Source organism: Neovison vison, chromosome 14 (genome assembly GCF_020171115.1).
Source record: "Neovison vison isolate M4711 chromosome 14, ASM_NN_V1, whole genome shotgun sequence".
In the NCBI taxonomy this organism is placed as follows: domain Eukaryota; kingdom Metazoa; phylum Chordata; class Mammalia; order Carnivora; family Mustelidae; genus Neogale; species Neogale vison.
The window spans coordinates 31,638,426-31,657,184 of record NC_058104.1 but is presented as its reverse complement, the minus strand read 5'-3'; the positions used below and the strand labels follow the sequence as shown (position 1 = coordinate 31,657,184).

Sequence of the window (18,759 nt, the reverse complement as noted above, 5' to 3'; positions counted from 1 at the left end):
ATAAATTTTAGCTATTATTTTCTCAAAGGATTATTGGAATTTCAAGAATGTATCTATATCTGTATCTATAGTTAAATGTATCCATATCTATATCTCGGGCTCTACCACTCTCAAGTCCAGACCCTAGAGAGAGGGGTGGAAGTTATGCACTGCACGGTGGTGTTTACTCTTCCCAGCATCACAGCAGGAGTGGAAGATTGAAGAACATGTACCTGCTCATTTCTGGACTCTTGACACTGGCTTGTCTTTCCCTTTGGGGTAGGACAGTCCCCTCCAGTGGAGATCTTCAGGAAACAGACAACCAGGACCAAAACCCAAAGTCTTCAAAATATCTTTCTCTTCTCATCAGGCAATGCAGCATTGTTTATGAATCTTTAACTCCAAGGTCATTCCTTAGAAATGATCCATCTGGGGATAATTAATTAGCCTACTATGGCCTAACAGTTTTCTATAATTTAAAGGCACTCTGTAAGAACAAGCCCACTGCCAGCATTTCATGCCTAGCAGAAGCGCTTTATTTAAACACATCACCCTTAGATAATTAATTCCTGCTAATACATTATTCATATTCTATCTTTAAAGAACCTATTAATAGTGATCAGTCTTACCTATTAAAACTACTTCCTGTCCAAATTAGTCATTTAGGGAAACATTACATAGTCTCTTGCCAGGGAACAAAATGTTACTTTAAATCTTAGTCGGGGGACATCGCTTCTTGGCCTTTTGGCTAAGATCAAGTGTAAATCTTGGGGAAGGCCTCTTATTACCATGTTGATGATTTAGGGTGTACAAAATGATATTACCAATATGTACATTTGCTTGAAAGGTCAAAAGACTCTGGTACTAGTAGTTCCTTCTCTCCCTGTTAACAGATCTACATGAAAAGACAAAGTTTTTCCAGAAGTTTGTTTGGTGGATGAAAAAAGTAACTTTTGTGATTCAATTTGGCAACAGGATTTGAAAGCCTAGCCTATCCACCCATCCATCTAGATGGTAGATAATGCTTATTTTCAGCATTGTTAGTATATTAGATTTACCATTTACTGTCTCCCTTTCATTCTCCCTTCCAAGAGAATCTGCCTTCCTTTCTGCAGCCCCAATAACTATGTTTGTATCATATGCACCTGCCTCTGACCACATCTGACTGGCCCAACCCAAGCCATGTTAGTCAGATTCTGCCTCAAGTATTTGATTTAAGAGACTGAGTAGATTAAGACATACAGAATTAGGGGCTAAGGCATCTGTGTAGCAAACCAAGCCACATGTCAGGGAAAATGAAGGGGAGCAAAGAAATCATGTGTTATTAGAAAGAAGTCAAGAGTCAGGATAAAGAAAGAAGTCCAGAGACAGGAGGTCCTATGGCTTCAAAGCAAAAGAAATGGAGAAAGAAGTCAGTTGCTCTGTCTGTACTTTTTGTCCCCTGTAGATCCTTCAATAGATGTTCAATAATTTTCCTTCCTCACTGAACTAATATAAATGGATTTCTGGTCCTGGCAGTCCAACATGTTGCCCCTTTACTAAGACAGTGAACTTAAGCAGCATTCATGAAAGCTTATTACTTTGTTTCAAGAAAAAAAAAAGCTGTTAAAAGTGGGTTCTGCAACTCTAGTGTACAGTTCATTGGTACATATGAGAACATGTAACTCTCAAATGCAAGTAATTATGATGAATTAAGAATGTTTACTCTATAGTTATTTATTAAAACAGGGATATTAATTAATTCAACAAATATTTTACTGGGCATTTACTATATGCTGGTAATTGAAGGTACAGACATGGCTATCTTAGTCATTGGCTTTTAGGAACATATATAGTCCTAGGGGAATGACAAATTTATTCCAAATAGACACTCAGACACTACAGTACAGTTTAAAATAGAAACGTACATATGTTTTCTAGGGGATGTCAAAAAAGAAAGCACCTGAATTGGGACATCAGGGTAGGGTTGCCTGAGAAGTGACATTAGAGTTGAGACCTGAAAATCTAATAGAAGTTGTCCAGGTGGTTAGGTGTGAGGGAAAGGCTTTCCAAGCACAGGAAATAGTATACACAAAATCCAGGAAAAGAGAAAGATCATGAACCTTATAGGAAACCATTTGATATGGCTGGAGCAGAGAGTATGAAAACAATGAAGGGAGGAGATCAAACCTTCTGTGACACACCTAAAGAAGTACTGATTTTACAGAGTAGGCAATGGAGAATTATTAAATAACATCAAGCAGCATATTGACAGGATAAAATACGCATTCTAGAAAGAATGCTAGCTATGGAGGATGAATTGGATTGGAGTATGGTGTGGGCACACACAAGATCAGAAATAGGGAGACTTTGGGGCAGATCCATTCAGGAGATGCCAAATGTGTGAACTAAAGCAATGGTAATGGGATTGGAGAAGAAGGAGGACTCTGGGGACATGTAGGAAGTCAGAGTTACAGTTACAAGATGTAGGAACTGATTTGGAAGGAGGAGTAGCAGCTGCTTGCTTTGGGCATCAGATGAATGGCAATTAACCATGAGAGAAATAAAGGCATGAAACAAGAACTTTGAGTTTGTGGCTGCATTGAGTTTCTATAGAAGGGAAGCAGTGGTAGGTATGAGGGAATTCCATTGTTGATTGGCATTTGGTTAATAAACCTATTTCATTACGAAAAACCTAACTCCTAGTTTAGGTCAAAAGATATGGTGTGTTTCCAACACATTTCTAAGGTTCCTGAGAAGACTACTATATTGTATACAGTTCCTCAAATAATTTATCCAAATAAATGTCTCATGATTACTTAAAGTTTTGGTAGATCTCCCATACAGTCTACTTTAAATGTAATCAGATTTCAAACACTACTAACCTGTTCGCAGACAGGCTACATTTGCAAGCCACCATTCTGGGATCTTGGGAAGAATCACAATTACTCGATCTCCTCTTTGCAGGGAACAGGCTTCTGTAAGTATATTGGCAAATTTCCTAGACAAAGATCCCAGTTCCTCAAAACTCCATCTCACTTCTTCTCCATTTCCATTTATCCACCAGAAGGCTGGATTGGAAGGTCTCTTTCCAGCCTGAAGAAAGGCAAACCAGATGATTTAAAGCTCCCGATGCAGCTTAATTCTATTTTAACTGACTCAGTGGAATATTTTCTCAGAAGAAAATTCATAGGTCTTTAGTTAGATCACATGGGGAAATTTGGAAGTAACTCTGGGGTCTTCATTTCTAGCTGTCAAGAGCCAGGTTTTGTTTTTGGTTTTTGTTTTTTTAAAGATTTTATTGATTTATTTGACAGAGAGAGATCACAAGTAGGCAAAGGAGGGGTGGGGGGAAGCAGGCTCCCCACTGAGTGGATAGCCTGATGCAGGGCTTGATCCCAGGACTCAATCCCAGGACCCTGAGGCCATGACCTGAGTTGACGGCAGAGGTTTAACCCACTGAGCCACATAGGCACCCCTGTCAGGAGCCATGTTATTTTTCATTTAGCCTGACTGTTTTTCTTCCCAAAAAGTTAGAATTCTTTCATCCTTTTATGTTCTCTCATTGCTCATTCCCTACCATTTCTGACCATTTCTGACCTTCATACTACTAATTTTGGGTATTTTTAAGAAGTTAACCTGTAGGGGTACCTGGGTGGCTCAGTGGGTTAAAGCCTCTGCCTTCAGCTCAGGTCATGATCCCAGGGTCCTGGGATTGAGCCCCACATCGGGCGCTCTGCTCAGCAGGGAGCCCGCTTCCTCCCTCTCTCTCTGCCTGCCACTCTGCCTACTTGTGATCTCTGTCTGTCAAATAAATAAATAAAATCTTTAAAAAAGAGAAGTTAACCTATAATCATACATTTTTATAAACCAGGCTTTCTCAACTATGAAACTATTAACATGTTGAGCCATATAATTTTTTGCTACGGGAGACTTTCCTGTGCATTAGAGGATACATAGCAGCATCCCTGGCCAAAATTGTTTCCAGACATTTGCCCTGGGGGCAAAATCACTTCTATCTGAGAAACTGTAGTTGGACTGGCCCTGTTCCTTACCTTTTCCACATTGGTCCATTCGTCCAGGACATCTTTAGCAAAGTTGAAATACTCTGGAATCTCCAGTCTGAATTCCTGTTTCATAGATTCATAATTGGAAAAATTCTGAGGTGAAACTGTTCTATAATCTTTATGGAGTACTCTCACAGAACCAGGGATTGCGAGGCGCTGAAAACACTTGACACGAAGTAATGTCTCCATGGTGACAAGAGCTAGCATCAGTCTTGCTGGATGTGTTAGCACTCAGGATTTCCACAGAAACCGGTTCATCTAAAAGACAAGCTAATGAACATGCATTTGTCTCTGTCCTAAAGGTAGCCATACCACAAAGTAGCTAAGTTATATTATTATTATTATTTATAGTCATCATACAAGTGTCATTCTCTGAGCACTCAATATGTTTCGAACACTGTACTCAGTGCTTTACTTACATATGAAATTAGTAAATTTTCAGAGTAACTCTGTGAAGTGTATATTATCATCTCTGTTTACAGATAGAAAACATTACTAAGAGGCTGTCTTAGTGAACTCTGGCCACCATAAGAAAATACTATAGACAGGCTGGTCAAAACAACATTTATTTCTCACAGTTCTGGAAGCTGGGAAGTCCAAGATCAAGTGCTAGCCAATTCAGTTCTCCCCTATGGGCTCTGTTCCTGACTTGCCGATGACCACTTTCTCTTTATGTACTCACATGGTAGAGAGAGTGAGATCTCTGGTTTTTCTTCTTCTTCTATTAGGATACTAAGCCTGTCATTGGGGCCCTACCCTTATGACTTCATCTAAACCTAATTACCTCCCAATGACCCCACCTCCAAATACCATCACATTTTGGGGGTTAAGTTTTCAAGATATGAATGTGGAGAGAGGCACAAACATTCAGTACACAACAGAGGCACTAGCTGGATTTAAACCTAGAGCTGTCTGGTCCCAGCCCATTTTCCTGACTATGTACTGCATGCTATTGTCTCCCATATGCATTTCGAAAGAAGTAAAGGTCTGAGTCACCCAGTTACTCCCAGTGAAAGCAAAGATATCTAATATATTTCACCTGCATTTCAAAAGTCATAGAGACATGTTAAGGAGAAATTTCCACAGTGGATAATCCATAAGTGAAGAAATAGAGTAACCTAGTACCAATTAGGCATGAAAGAACTGTCAAAAATCGTTTAGTTTATAGGCTGTAGTTCCCATGCTCCCAATAGGAGCCCACACAACCTTCGAGTCCAGACTTGGAGCTGTGTTTACCAGAGATGTCATCATAGGTCTTTAACCTTTGGGACTTTTGTGGGGGAGGACCCTCCAGGCAACCTAGCCCTCCCTGTTTCTGTGGGAATTCATCTGATCATGATCTCATTTACCTAGCTGAGACCTCATAAACAAGGTTGTTAAAAACATGGTTCTAGAGATGATAGGGTTCTTCTTCATACTTTCTGTAATTTTCCAAATTTCCTACAATGAAATACTACTCTCACAATCATTAAATACTTTTTTATAGAGGGAGGGGCAGAGGGAAGGGAGAGAGAGAATCTTAAGCAGGCCTCACTCATGGAGCCTAATGCAGGGCTGGATCTCACAACCCTAAGATCCTGACCTAAGCCAACACTTAACGGACTGAGCCGCCCAGGCACCCTATCATTAAGTCATTTGTAACTGCAGCTCTAGCTGTGCAGTATGTAAGGCAGCGTGGCTATGTGGAAGAGTTTCTGTATCGATGTGTTGCCAAATAATGGATATCATCCATAAGTTTATGGATGATATCCATCCATAAGTTTATCCTAAATGGGCCTGGTGTTCAGGCATCATGTTGCTGCACCCAGTGCACGGGGAGATCTAGGTACTTCTTCTGACCCTCCCACATCTTTGTGTGATGACCTGACAAGTCACTGAGCTTGAGTCCTCTGAGATCATCCAGTTTGAGCTCCTCATTTTTCGGAAAGAAAATGGAACCCCAGAGAGGGGAAGCAACTTGCTTCAATAGGTCATGTCAGAGTGAGAACTAGAACTCATGTCTGTGGATTCCCATTTCAGTGTTCTCTTTACTATAGTTCAATAGGATTCAGTAGAGCAGTGATTGTCAACTCTGGATGTGTATTTGAATCACCAGGAAAGCTTTTTTTTTTTTTTTTTTTTTAAATACCAGTGCCGGGGCGCCTGGGTGGCTCAGTGGGTTAAGCCGCTGCCTTCGGCTCAGGTCATGATCTCAGGGTCCTGGGATCGAGTCCCGCATCAGGCTCTCTGCTCAGCAGGGAGCCTGCTTCCTCCTCTCTCTCTCCCTCTCTGCCTGCCTTACTGCCTACTTGTGATCTCTCTCTGTCAAATAAATAAATAAAATCTTTAAAAAAAAATAAAATAAAATACCAGTGCCTGGGGCTTAGACCAATTAAATCAAAATCTCTAGGGGTGGGGCCAGGGTATAATATTTTTAAAAATTTCCTCAGAGGATGCTAACGTGCAATCAAGGTTGAGAATCACTGATCCAGAGGTGATCTGTGAGCCAGCAGATCAGCATCACCTGGAAGCTGCTGAGAAATGTACATTCTTGGGCACCTGGATGGCTCAGTCAGTAAGCGTCTGCCTTTGGCTCAGATCATGATCTCAGGGTCCCGGATAGAGCCCCACATCGGGCTCCTGCTCAGCGGGAAGCCTGCTTCTCCCTCTGCTCCTCCCCCTGCTTATGACACTCTCTCTCTCCCTCTCTCTCAAATAAATAAATAAATAACTTTTGAAATATTTATTTATTTGACAGAGAAAGACGCGATGAGAGAGGGAACACAAGCGGAGGGAGTGAGAGAGAGAGAAGCAGGTTTCCCACTGAGCAGGGAACCCCTATCAGAGCAGGAACCTCTATCAGAGAGTTGTCACAAAGATTAAATGAGATAATGCATGCAAAGTGCTTATCATCGTGTCTTGACTATTACTACCCACCCACTGGAGTGGGGGTCAGCAAACATTTTCTGTAAAAGTCCAGATAGTAAATATGGCTTTGTGCACCATATGGTCTCTGTGGCAACAGTTTAGCTCAACTCTGGCTGAGATAGCAGCCACTGAGAGACAATACATGACTAAATGGGCATGGCTGCTTTCCAAACAAAACCCATTTATGGATATTAAAACTTGAACTTCATGCAATTTTCTTTTTTTTTTTTTTAAGATTTATTTATTTGAGAGAGAGAGAGAAAGCACATGCAGGGGGAGGGCCAGTAGGAGAGGGAAATAGAGACTCCCAAGCAGACTCCCTACTGAGGGTGGAGCCTGATGCAGGGCTCGATCACATAACCGTGAGATCATGACCTGAGCCCAAACTAAGAGTTGGACGCTCAACCAACTTTACCACCCAGGTGCCCCTCATGAAATTTTCATATGTCATGAATTAGTATTCCTCTTTTGACGTTTTTGAAATATTTGAAAATATAAAATAAAACCATTCTTGGTGAGGTGCCTGGATGGCTCAGTGGTTTAAAGCCTCTGCCTTCAGCTCAGGTCATAATCCCAGGTCTTGGGATCGAGCCCCACATCAGGCTCTGTGCTCAGTGGGGAGCCTGCTTCCCCCCCCACCCTGCCTGCCTCTCTGCCTACTTATGATTTGTGTCTGTCAAATAAATAAAATCTTTAAAAAACAATTCTTGGTTTGTAGCCTGTATAAAAACAGACAAAAGGCTGGATTTAACTCATGGGCTGTAGTTCTCTGATCTTTGGTGCTACAGTGTAGGTTTTGTGAGGGTGGGCATTTTGTCTGTTATGTTCATGGTACTATCCCTAGGAAATAACATAGTGTTTGGTTTGCAGTCTGTGCTTATTTTTTGAATGAATAAATGATGTTTTCAGAAGGGAGAACTTTGTATATGGTTTATTTCTATAGCTAAATGTTATATTAGACTTGAAAATTACCTCTATTGCTTAACCAGATTTATATGACTATGTGTACTGTTCATACATGGCTATTTAAATTTAAATTTAGTACTATTTAAAAACACTGGCTGCATTTCAACTGCTTAACAGCCACAGTGACTAGTAGCTACTGCATATAGGTAACTGCAAACACAGAACATTTCTATCATTGCAGAACATTCTTGTGGACAGTGCTGATCTATATTGATACTCACTGAGAACTGGGTGATATGAAACATTAAATACAGGCAGTTGCGGCGCCTGGGTGGCTCAGTGGTTTAAGCCTCTGTCTTCGGCTCAGGTCTTGATCTCAGGGACCTGGGATCGAGCCCCGCATCGGGCTCTCTGCTCAGTGGGGAGCCTGCTTCCTCCTCTCTCTCTCTCTGCCTACTTGTGATCTGTCTCTGTAACAAATAAATAAATAAAATCTTTAAAAAAATACAAGCAAACTGAGGTGAATGGTTTCCCAGGTAAGATTTTTCCAAGGGTTTCCAAGGGTTTTGGATTAGTAAAGTACTGCCCCCCACTGTTGTCTTGTTTGGCAGTGGGGGCTGAGTCGAGAGGGAACCACCCTTCTCTGCTGTTTGCTGGCAAGTTAGAGCCCACACCTTGGGAATTTACCTCCCATATTACAGAATTAGTGTCAGGACTCCTCCAACCGAAGGAAGAAGTTACGTAGTACTTAAAACTATGTTTTTAGTGTTGTGACTTTTTCTCTTTATTTTCAATTTTTTAGAGAAGGTCTTCAAATGGTTCAAATGTTAAATGTTCTAATGTTAAAAATTAGAGTGAAAAATTGCGCCGTTCTCCCACCAACCCACCCACCCGCCTGGGTTGCTCGGTCTGTTAAGTGCCTGGCTCAAGTCATGATCTCAGGGTTGTGAGGTTCAGCCGATGTCTGGCTCCACACTGGGCATTGAGCTTGCTTACGATTCTCTCTCTCCCTCTCCATCTGGCCCTCCACCCTCTCTTAAAAAAAAAAAATAATATGCCCTCTCCCTCCCCCATCTCACAGCTGCCCAGTTTCATCCTAACCCGCTCCCTCTAGGAACTATGATTAGTTCTATGTATCTTTTTAGGATTTCTTTCCAATTATTTCAGCAGATGACTATAGATCCTTATTTCTTCACCACTTTGACACAACAGGTAGCCTAGAATACTACACTGTTCTTATAGTTTAAAATTTTTTTATAACAAATTCTTTTTTTTTTTTAAAGATTTTATTTATTTATTTGACAGAGAGAAATCACAAGTAGACAGAGAGGCAGACAGAGAGAGACAGAGAGGGAAGCAGGCTCCCTGCTGAGCAGAGAGCCCGATGCAGGACTCGATCCCAGGACCCTGAGATCATGACCTGAGCCGAAGGCAGCGGCTTAACCTACTGAGCCACCCAGGCGCCCCAAATTCTTTTTTTTTTTAAAGATTTTATTTATTTTATTTGACACAGAGAGAGATCACAAGTAGGCAGAGAGGCAGGCAGAGACAGAGGGGGAAGCAGGCTCCCTGCTAAGCAGAGAGCCCGATGTGGGGCTCGATCCCAGGACACTGAGATCATGACCTGAGCCGAAGGCAGCGGCTCAATCCACTGAGCCACCCAGGTGCCCTTTTATAACAAATTCTTGAAGGTCCGTCCATGTCAGTACATGAGGATCTTTCTCATTTTTTTTTTTCATTTTTCTTTTATGTTTTGTTTTTTTTTAAAGAGCTGCATTGGCATTCCAGTGAACAACTGCACCATAATTTCTTTTTTTTTTTTTTTTAAGATTTTATTTATTTATTTGACAGAGAGACAGATCACAAGTAGGCAGAGAGACAGGCAGAGAGAGAGAGAGAGAGGAGGAAGCAGGCTCCCCGCTGAGCAGAGAGCCCCATGTGGGACTCGATCCCAGGACCCTGAGATCATGGCCTGAGCTGAAGGCAGAGGCTTAACCCACTGAGCCACCCAGGCGCCCCTGCACCATAATTTCTTAAGCCAGTCCCCTACTGATGTCATTTGAATTATTTCCATTATTGTGCAGTTAAGATGAAATTTCCTCTACTACATTTAGAATCCTTCAAATATACATTGAAAAGAAAATTGACCAGTCAGTTGGAGCTTAAAATGAGCCTAACCAGTCTGTTCTACCAAAAAGAAAATATCATCATCATCCTGATCAGCGATAAAGATTTTTTTGTTAATCTTAGCACTTCACAACATCTATTTTCCAGCTTTCCAATATGCTTTGTAGGTAAAAGAGTTGAGATAGGAGTCCAGATGACTGAGCCACAGAAAACTCTTCTAAGAAAGAAAGTACCACTGCTGGTCTGTTGGGTGTGAAAGTATTTGTGGTCTCATCTGACATGCAAGTTCTACATCGTATAAACATCAGTGCGGAGGAGGGCTTAACCCACTGAGACCCAGGCACCCCTATGTTTACAGCTTTTTGTGTGCACATTCTCTTAGATAGACTTACACAGCAGCTGAGAAATTCTGATAGAAACACTTGGGCTGCCTAAGACTTCCATGAGAACGTTTGGTCTGTTGCTTTTGGTTGCTTTTTTGTTATCTTGGCTCAAAAGTGTGCATGCCAGACCAGTAAACCTTACATAGGAGACAGGGTAGTACTCACCAAAGTGACGGATTCCGACACAGCTGGAGGTGATGGTAGACCAGTGTCCTGGGAGAGCAGGCCTGAAACTTGAACTCTCGCTTCTGTTAGTCCTGGTAGTAGCCAAAAGAAGAGGGAGAAGTAGTAGTCTGACAACTGGGAGACACAAGACATACCCAGAGGGCCTTTCCTGGATTGGTGGAGACATTCCAGAGGGAGGAGCCAGAGTGCTGGGCTAAGATTATGCTCAAAGTTTATGCAATCTCCTGCCACCCTCCAGTTCATAGTTAATGATTTAAATACACTGCAAGGTTTTGCTGGTGGAGGGGGGGGGGAACTGGGAAAGTAATTTATTCACAGGAAGGGAAGTGACCGTGGAGTTGCTGGAGGGTTTGGACTTGTGAAGGGGTAGAGCAAGTTATATCTCAGAAGGAAGAAAGAACAAAGTATGGAAGAGGACATAGAAGAGTTTTGAAATGGAAAAGAAAGAAGTTAAGTGGCGCATTTGAGTTGTTCCACACCTCAGAGAACCAGTTCCTGTGTTCATCTGTTGAACTGGTCAGGACTAAACATAAATGCTCTCAGGTTGCTCCTTTGCTCATATCCTGCAGTACTTCCCAGTTTACTCCAGGTAAAATCTCAAGTCCTTACCTTGACTACAGGGAACTGTGTGATCTGGCACAGGGTTCTCTCTGACCCATCACCTGCTCCTCCTCCCCTTACTCAGCTGGGGCCACATTGGCACCCTTGCTTTTTTTTTTTTTAACATACCATGCATGTTCCAGCCTTGGGATTTTTTCCACTGCCTGGAACACTCTTCCCTTAGATACCCCTTGACTAAATCCCCATTTGATGAGGTATCCTATCAAAAAGGTCTTTCCTTACTACATTTTCTAAAATAGCACACCTCAATTTTTCTCTTTAATCTGTTTTAACTTTTTACATCTCTTACCACCACCCTTAAGAGTAAGAAATTTGTTTTGTTTGCTGAAATATCATTGTTGTGATGCATTACAATTGTCTAGAACACTTACTGACAAATTTTAGGCATTCAATAAGTAATTGATGGGTAAATGAATAAATAAATAATTTTTTCAGTTACATGTGACAGAAACCCAATTTAGATTCACTTAAGCAAAATGAGGAATTTATTGGACTCTTTTTGGTTCAGTGAAGTTTTGGTTGTTGATTATTTGGGATTTTCTATGTGGATAATCATATAATCTGCAAACAGGGACAGTTTTACTTGTTTCATTTTTTTTACCGATACAATTTTTTAAATTTAAATTCAATTAATTAACATATAGCATATTATTAGTTTCAGAGGTAAACCTCAGTGATTCATCAGTTGCATATAACACCCTGTGCTCTTTGAATCCCATGGCCCCTTAATGCCCATCACCCAGTTACCCCATTCCCCCACCCACCTCCTCCAGCAACCCTCAGTTTGTTTCCTATAGTAAAAAGTCTCTTATGGTGTTTCTCCCTCTCTGATTTTGCCCTATTTTTCCCTCCCTTCCCCTATGATCCTCTGTTTTGTTTCATTAATTTCATGTATGAGCAAAATCAAATGGTATTTTTCTCTGATTGACTTGTTTTGCCTAACATAATACCCTCTAGTTCCATCCATGTCATATATATATGAATATTACTCAGCCATCAAAAAAGGAATCTCACCATATATATATATATATATATGTATGTATATGTGTATATATATATATATATATATATCTATATATATATCTCACATCTTTTTATCCATTCTTCTTTCCATAGTTTGGCTATTGTGGATATTGTTGCTATAAACATTGGGGAGCAGGTGCCACTTCAGATCACTATGTTTGTATCCTTTGGGTCATAGGATATTGCTGGGTCATAGAGTAGCTCTATTTTTTTTTTAAGATTTTATTTATTTATTTGACAGAGAGAGATTACAAGTAGGCAGAGAGGCAGGCAGAGAGAGAGAGGAGGAAGCAGGCTTCCCGCTGAGCAGGGAGCCCGACTCGGGACTCGATCCCAGGACCCTGAGATCATGACCTGAGCCGAAGGCAGCGGCTTAACCCACTGAGCCACCCAGGTGCCCCGAGTAGCTCTATTTTTTACTTTTCGAGGAACCTACATACTGTTTTCCAGAGTTGCTGTACCAGTTTTCATTCCCACAAGCAGTGTAAGAAGGTTTCCTTTTCTCCATATCCTCGCCAACATCTGTTGTTTCCTGACTTGTTAATTTTAGTCTTTCTGACAGATGTGAGGTGGTATCTCATTATGGTTTTTTTTTTTTTTTCTTCTAAAGATTTTACTCATTCACCTGACAGACAGAGACCACAAGTAGGCAGAGAGGCAGGCAGAGAGAGAGAGGGGGAGGCAGGCTCCCCTCTGAGCAGAGAGCCCAATGCGGGGCTCGATCCCAGGACCCTGGGACCATGACCTGAGCCAAAGGCAGAGGCCCAACCCACTGAGCCACCCAGGCGCCCCTCATTATGGTTTTGATTTGTAGTCCCCTCCTACCAAGTGATCTTAGCATTTTTCATGTGTCTGTTGGCCATTTGTATGTCTTTTTTGGAGAAATGTCTGTTCACATCTTCAGTCCATTTCTTGACTCTATTTTCTGTTTCTTTTTGGGTGTTGAGTTTGATAAGTTCTTTATAGATTTTGGATACTAGCCCTTTATCTGAAAAGATATTTGCAAATATATTTTCACATTCTGTTGTTTGTCTTTTGGTTTTGTTGACTGTTCCCTTTGCTATGCAATAGATTTTATATTGATGAAGTCCCAGTAGTTTACATTTCCTTTCCTTTTCCTTGCCTTTGAAGATGTGTCTAACAAGAAGTTGCTGCAGCTAAGGTCAAAGAGGTTGCTGCCTCTGTTCTCCTCTAGAATTTGGAGGGGTTCCTGTCTCACATTGACGTCTTTCATCCATTTTGAGTTTTTTTTGTGTATGGTATAAGAAAATGGTTCAGTTTCATTTTTTTGCACATGACAGTCTAATTTTCCCAACACCATTGTTGAAGAGACTGTCTTTTTCCCATCGGATATTTTCTCCTGCTTTGTTGAAGAAGAGTTGGCCATAGAGTTGAGCGTCCATTTCTGGGTTCCGTATTCTGATCCACTGAACTATGTGTCTGCTTTTATGCCAGTACCATACTGTCTTGATGATTACAGCTTTGCAGTACAGCTTGAAGTCAAGAATTGTGATGCCACTAGCTTTGGTTTTCTTTTTCAGTATTCCTCTGGCTATTCAGTGCCTTTTCTGATTCCAGACATGTTTTAGGATTATTTGTTCCAGCTCTGTGAAATATGTCAGTAGTATTTTGATAGGGATTTCTTGAAATGTGTAGATTGCTTTAGTAGCATAGACATTTTAACAATATTTGTTCTTCTAATCCATGAGCATGGGATGTTTTTCCATTTCTTTGTGTCTTCCTCAATTTCTTTCTTAAGTATTCTGTAGTTTTTAGAGTACAAATCCTTTATCTCCTTGGTTAGATCTTCTTGTTGGATGGACCCTTTAATTATGGTATACTGTCCTTCATCTCATATTAGTCTTTGGTTTGAAATCTAGTTTGTCTCAGACATGGATTGCCACCCCAGCTTTCTTTTGATGTCCAGTAGCATGATAAATAGCTCTCTACCCCCTCACGTTCTTTCTTTTTTTTTTTTTTTAGTTTTTTAAAAATTCCATTTATTTGACAGAGAGAGAGAGAGAGAGAGAGATCACAAGTATGCAGAGAAAGAGAGGGAAGCAGGCTCCTCGCTGAGCAGAGAGCCCAATGTGGGGCATGATCTCAGGACCCTGAGATCATGGCCTGAGCCGAAGGCAGAGGCTTTAACCCACTGAGCCACCCAGGCACCCCTACACCCCCTCACTTTCAATCTGGAGGTGTCTTTATGCCTAAAATGAGTCTCTTGCAGGGGTGCCTGCAAATAAATAAATAAATAAATAAATAAATAAATAAAATGAGTCTCTTGCAGACAGTGTATGAATGGGTCTTGTTTTTTTCTCCAATCTGATACCCAGTGTGTTTTGAGTGGAGTTGCCCATTTACATTCAGAGTTGTTATTGAAATATATGAATTTAGTGCCATTGTATTCCTGTAAAGTCACTGTTTCTATATATTATCTCTGTTTATTTCTGGTCTTTGTTATTTTGGGGCTGTCTCTTCACTTAAAGGATCTCCTTTAATATTTCTTGCAGGGCTGGTTTAGTGATCACAAATTCTTTTAGTTTCTTTCTTTCTTTTCTTTTTTTAATCATGTTCTTTTAGTTTGTCCTGGAAGTGCTTTAACTCTTTTTCAATTCTGAATATTCCTTGCTGGGTAAAGTATTCTTAGCTGTATATTTTTCTCATTGAGCACTCTTACTATATCATGCCAGACCTTTCTGGCCTGCCAGGTCTCTGTGGATGGGTCTGCTGCCAGTCTTATGGTTCTACCCTGGTGGGTAATGATGTCTTGTCTGGAGCTGCTTTCAGGATTTTGTCTCTGAGATTTGGAAGTTTCACTATTAGATGTCAGGGTTTTGGCTTATTTTTACTGATTTTGAAGGGGTTCTCTGGGCCTCCTGGATTTTGATGCTGGTTTACTTCCACAGATTAAGGAAGTTCTCCAGTATAATTTGCTCCAGTATACCTTCTACCTCCCCCTTCCTCTTCTGGGATCAAAATTATTCTAATATTGTTTTGCTTTATGGTATCGCTGATCTCTTGAATCATCTCTTAATGATCCAGTAGTGGTTTATCTCTCTTTTTCTCAGCTTCCTTATTCTCCATCATTTGTCTTCTATATCACTGACTCTCTTCTGCCTTATTTATCCTAGCAATTAGAGCCTCATTGTTTTTGTTTTATTTTTTAAAGATCTTACTTATTTATTCATGAGAGACAGAGAGTGCAAGAGAGAGGCAGAGACAGAGGGAGAAGCAGGCTCCCTGTGTAGCAGGCAGCCTGATGTGGGACTCAGTCCCAGGACCCGGGGATCACTACCTGAGCTGAAGGCAGATGCTTAACTGATTGAGCCAACCAGGCACCCAGAGCCTCTATTTTTTTAAAAATTATTTTTATTAACATATAATGCATTATTTGCCCCAGGGGTACGGTTCTGTGAATGATCAGGCTTACACACTTCATAGCACTCACCATATCACATACCCTCCCCAATGTCTACAACCCAACCACCCTGTCCACACCCTCCCTTTCCCCAGCAACCCTCAGTTTATTTTGTGAGATTAAGAGTCTCTTATGGTTTGTCTCCCTCCTGATCCCATCTTGTTTCACTTTTTTTTTAAAGATTTTTAAAATTTATTTATTTGTCAGAGAGAGTAAACACAGGCAGACAGAGGGGCAGGCAGAGGCAGAGGGAGAAGCAGGCTCCCTGATAAACAAGGAGCCCCATGCAGGACTCGATCCCAGGACCCCGGGATCATGACCTGAGCCGAAGGCAGCTGCTTAACCAACTGAGCCACCCAGGCGTCCCATCTATCTAGTTTCATTTTTTTCCTTCCCTACCCCCAAACTCCCCACTCTGCCTCTTGAATTCCTCGTATCAGGGAGATCATATGACAATTGTCTTTTCCTGATTGACTTATTCCGCTCAGCATAATACCCTCTAGTTCCATCCACGTCATTGCAAATGGCAAGATTTCATTTCTTTTGATCAGAGCCTCTATTTTTTATTGCATCTCAGTAAGTAATGTTTTTTATTTTGACCTGGTTAGATTTTAGATGTTTTATTTCTCCAACAATGGATTCTCTAGTGTCTTTTATGCTTTTTTTTCAAGCCCAGCTAGTATCTTTGTAATTATTGTTTGAATTCTAGTTCTGACATCCTACTTATATCCACATTCATTAAATCCATGGCAGTGAGTACTGCCTCTTGTTTTCTCTTTTGGGGTGAGTTCTTCTATCTTGTCATTGTTTCCAGAAAAGAATAGAAGAGAGAGAGATAATATAAAAATAGCAACAACACCACCAGAAAAATATACACTAAGCAAATCAGAAGAGAACAGAAACAAAACAAACAAACAAACAAACAAAAAAGTCAAACAGAAGTTGAACACAAAAGAACAATTAACTAGATCCTCGGTGTATTTTGGTCTGTTAGAAGAAACTCGATCCCAAAATAGGAAAGAAAGAAAGAAAGAAAAAAAAAAAATATATATATATATACACACACACAAAAATAAAATTAAATACAATGTAGGAAGCCACAAATGAAAAATACATTTGTAAAACATAAATGTAAAAATAAGAATTAAAAGAGACTTTAAAAAAGAATTGATAAAGTAAGAAAATAGCTGGAAAGGGAAAAAAATATAAAACCAAGAAACTAAAGAATAATAAGAAAAAAGCATGAATGCTGATACTGTTTTCCCCCCGAGAGCTGGAGTTTTGCAGTAAACTTAGTATTAGCTGGAATTTCCTGCTTTTATCCTGGGGCAGGGGCCTGTTGCACTGATTCTCAGGCGTCTTTGCCTTTGCAGAATCACACTGACTTTGCTAGGAGGCTGGGTTCAGTGTGAGTGGCTCCGAGCCAATGTGGGGATGGAAATGGTGGTGCCCTGATCTCAACCCCAGAGCTGAAAGTTCGTGCTGGTCCCCCTGCCCACCCCATCTTAGTGGGCCCTCACAGAAAAGCAGTCCATCTCTCTTGTCTCCCTGATTTCTGTCTGAACTCTGGGTTCACTGACTGAGCATTTTTAGCTTAGGCACATGACCCTGTTTAGAGTCTCCAAATGTTACAGACTCCTGTGGCACATACCTGTGCCACTCCTCCTTGGGGAGGGGGGTCTCCTCAAGCATCCATTCTGCCTCATGCTGGGCCCCTGCTGAGAATGCAGTCGCTAGCTCCTGGACTCACTGTTTGCAGCCAGCTTCCCTGCTCCAGTGCTTGGGGAACTCCACCACACTCGGGCACCCCCCATTCTTTTTGTGATGCTGGGGATCCTGAGACCACGCTGTCCCACCTGGGATTCTGCCCTGCTTCACACCCTGAACATGTTTCAGGCAGACTCGTAAAATTTCCGGTTTTGTGCTCTGCTGCTTATAATACTTTCCAGTACCCAGCTTAGGAAGGCTCCCTCCCCCGCCCAGTTTATCTTCTGATATATTGCCTTGGATTCATGTCTACAAACCTCCTATCTTCCAAAAAGTGGTTACTTTTCTATTTGTAGAATTGTAATAATCTTTTCTCAGATCTCTCGTTGATTTCATAGGTATTTGGAATGATTCGATAACTGTCTAGAAGAATTTCAGGGACCAGACAAAACTAGAGTCCCCTACTCCTCCTCCATATTAACTCCTCCCCCTACTTCTGTCTTGCAGATCTATGTGCCTTTTATTTCCTTTTCTTGCCTAATTGCATCACCTAGAGTTACAGTATTATGTTGAATAAGAATGGTAGGAGCAGATATGCTCCTTTGCATTTTCCCCGATATTAGGAAGAGAGCGTTCAGTCTTTCATGCTTGAGGGTCATGTGAGCTGTAGGTTTTTTGTAGATGCTGTTTATCAAGTTAAGGAAGTTCTCCTCTATTCCTCTTTTTCTGAAAGTCTTTATCATGAATAAGCCTTGAATTTTGGCAAATACCTTTCCTATATCAATTAATATGATCATGTGATTTTTATTTGTTAGCCTATTAATAAGGATTGATTTTTTTTGATGATTTTATTTATTTATTTGAGGGAGGGAGTACATGAGCGGTGGGAAGGGCCAGAGGGAGAGGGAGAGCAGACTCCTCACTGAACAGGGAGCCCGACACATCATTGGGCTCAATCCTAGGACTCTGGAATCATGACCTGAGTTGAAGGCAGCTGCTTAACCAACTGAACCACCCAAGCACCCCTGCACTGATTGATTTTTAATCACTAAACCAGCCTTGCTCCTTGCAGTAAACTTCTATTGGTTCTTGTGTATAATATTTTTATATATATTGATGAAAAATTTTTAGTTATTATTTGAGAAAGTTTCAGTCATTGTTTATTTTCCAGCTCTGTCCTCTTTTCCTCTCTCTCTCCCCTTTTGGGATTCTGATGATACAATATTAGATCTTTTGTAATAGCCCCACAGGTCTCTGAGGCTCAGTTCTTTTTATTCCTTTTTTTCTTTTCTTCTTCTTTTTGTTTTTTGTTTTTGTTTTTGTTGTTATTTTTTGTTTTGCTTTGTTTTGTTTTCCGTTCAGCTGGCTTCTCTCATTACTATTGGGTAATTTCTATTCTATCTTCTAGTTCACTGATTATTTCCTTCTCTTCCTCCCATTCTGCTGTTGAGTC

At 40.9% G+C, this 18,759-nt stretch overlaps 2 protein-coding genes across 3 annotated transcripts in view; one reads left to right on the top strand and one right to left on the bottom strand.

Moving 5' to 3' along the window:
- The window catches only part of ACSM3 (acyl-CoA synthetase medium chain family member 3), a 28,237-nt gene extending 17,606 nt beyond the window's left edge, over positions 1-10,631 (bottom strand). Inside the window, exons 1-3 of the mRNA XM_044234229.1 lie at positions 10,514-10,631; positions 4,014-4,295; positions 2,844-3,054 (exon numbers count right to left, since the gene is read on the bottom strand). Of these exons, the coding sequence (XP_044090164.1) occupies positions 2,844-3,054; positions 4,014-4,232 (430 nt within the window). The 5' untranslated portion in view covers positions 4,233-4,295; positions 10,514-10,631. The remainder of the gene's footprint in view (positions 1-2,843; positions 3,055-4,013; positions 4,296-10,513) is intronic.
- Positions 1-18,759, top strand: part of ERI2 (ERI1 exoribonuclease family member 2) — a 97,451-nt gene that overhangs the window by 27,187 nt on the left and 51,505 nt on the right. The gene's annotated exons all lie outside the window — the stretch shown is intronic.